Genomic DNA, 1233 nt, shown 5'->3' on the forward strand with positions numbered 1-1233 from the left:
CCCAGGTGCTCGGTCACCACCTCAGCGTCCCACCCATCTGTGGCTCTCTGGGGCTGCCCGGGGGAGGAAGCGGGTGCTCACCGTGTGGACCCACAAGTCCACCAGGAAGGAGTTGAGGTCATGAATAGTTTGGGGTAGCACGCACAAGGTGCTCACGATGTCAAGGTTCGTGTGTCTCAGCAGCTGGTATCGCACGTCTGTGGGGGCACGAGGGGACGATGCAAGCAAAGGTCAGGGCCTGCCAGGGCCTGGGCCCTGCGACTGTCACCCCTCCCCCCATCGGTGCCCTCTCCCTGCCCGGTCTTCCCCGTCACGGCTTACAGGGGTCCTGGAGCATAATCATGTTCCTGCTGTCTTTGAAGTATTGCCACATGCTGTTACTAGGAGAAAAGAGGAACAGGAGGGCGTGTTGGGCCATGCGGGTGTTCTCGGGAGCTGGCCCGAGTCTGCCGGGGGAGTCCAGGCAGCAGGATGAGAGTCTGGGCTGTGATACTCACAGGGCTGGGTCCTCAGGATTGAAAGGAACAGTCAAAGAGAAGCAGGCTTGTTCGTGGTACGCTCCCAGGAGGCCCCGTCGGTCCCCATAGTCATAGATCCAGAAATACCTGTGTGGAGGCAAGGGGCAAAGTGGAGCTCTGTGGCCTGGGCCCCAAATGAGATGCAAAGACCCAGTGAGCCGTCCTGAGCCTCAGTGACGCCATCTCTCCCGGCCCCTCCCTTCTCTCGTGGCCCCAGGAGTACTCACTGCTGCAGGAATTGCAGGACTAGATTCTTCAGTGCCTCAGATCCTTGATAACTTTCCTGAAACCAAGAGACAGTCGAGGCTAGGGGTTCACAGGGTGTCCCCTGCAATAGCCCCACACTGCTTGCTCCTTTTTCCTCACCTTGCAGGGCTTTATTAAGCTGGGGGTGTCAGTGTCAATGGCAACCGGCGGGGTCACCTCCTTGCCGTCCTGGGGAAGGGAAGGGGAAGTCGGCAGCGGAAACCACAGAGGTGGCCTCGGATAACGAGGGGAAAGGGTCGGGCCAGGAGAGGGAGAGAAGCAGAGGTCAGGGCTGAGAGGATCTGGACATCTCCTGGGCAGAACCACATCGCGAGGGAGTGGCAGCCTCTACTGTGGTATGTAAATCTGGAGGCAGCGTGTAAGAGTGTGTGTGTGGGGCGGGGGTTCGTTTTGCAGAAAGTACATTCAAGTTTTTTTCTGGAGACTGTCTCCTACAAAGGATAAGGGT

At 58.6% G+C, this 1233-nt stretch overlaps 1 protein-coding gene across 1 annotated transcript; it reads right to left on the bottom strand.

Moving 5' to 3' along the window:
• Positions 1-81: 81 nt before the first annotated feature.
• Positions 82-953, bottom strand: LOC101634285 (nuclear RNA export factor 2-like; the record flags this gene model as incomplete). Its single annotated transcript, XM_004695843.1, has 5 exons — positions 82-197; positions 322-380; positions 498-605; positions 746-801; positions 885-953. Coding segments are annotated over 5 exons (408 nt in total), but the record flags the coding sequence as incomplete, so codon positions are not given.
• Positions 954-1233: the final 280 nt, after the last annotated feature.

This window comes from Condylura cristata, unplaced genomic scaffold (assembly GCF_000260355.1).
Source record: "Condylura cristata isolate star-nosed mole 26May11 unplaced genomic scaffold, ConCri1.0 scaffold01715, whole genome shotgun sequence".
NCBI classification, from domain to species: Eukaryota; Metazoa; Chordata; class Mammalia; order Eulipotyphla; family Talpidae; genus Condylura; species Condylura cristata.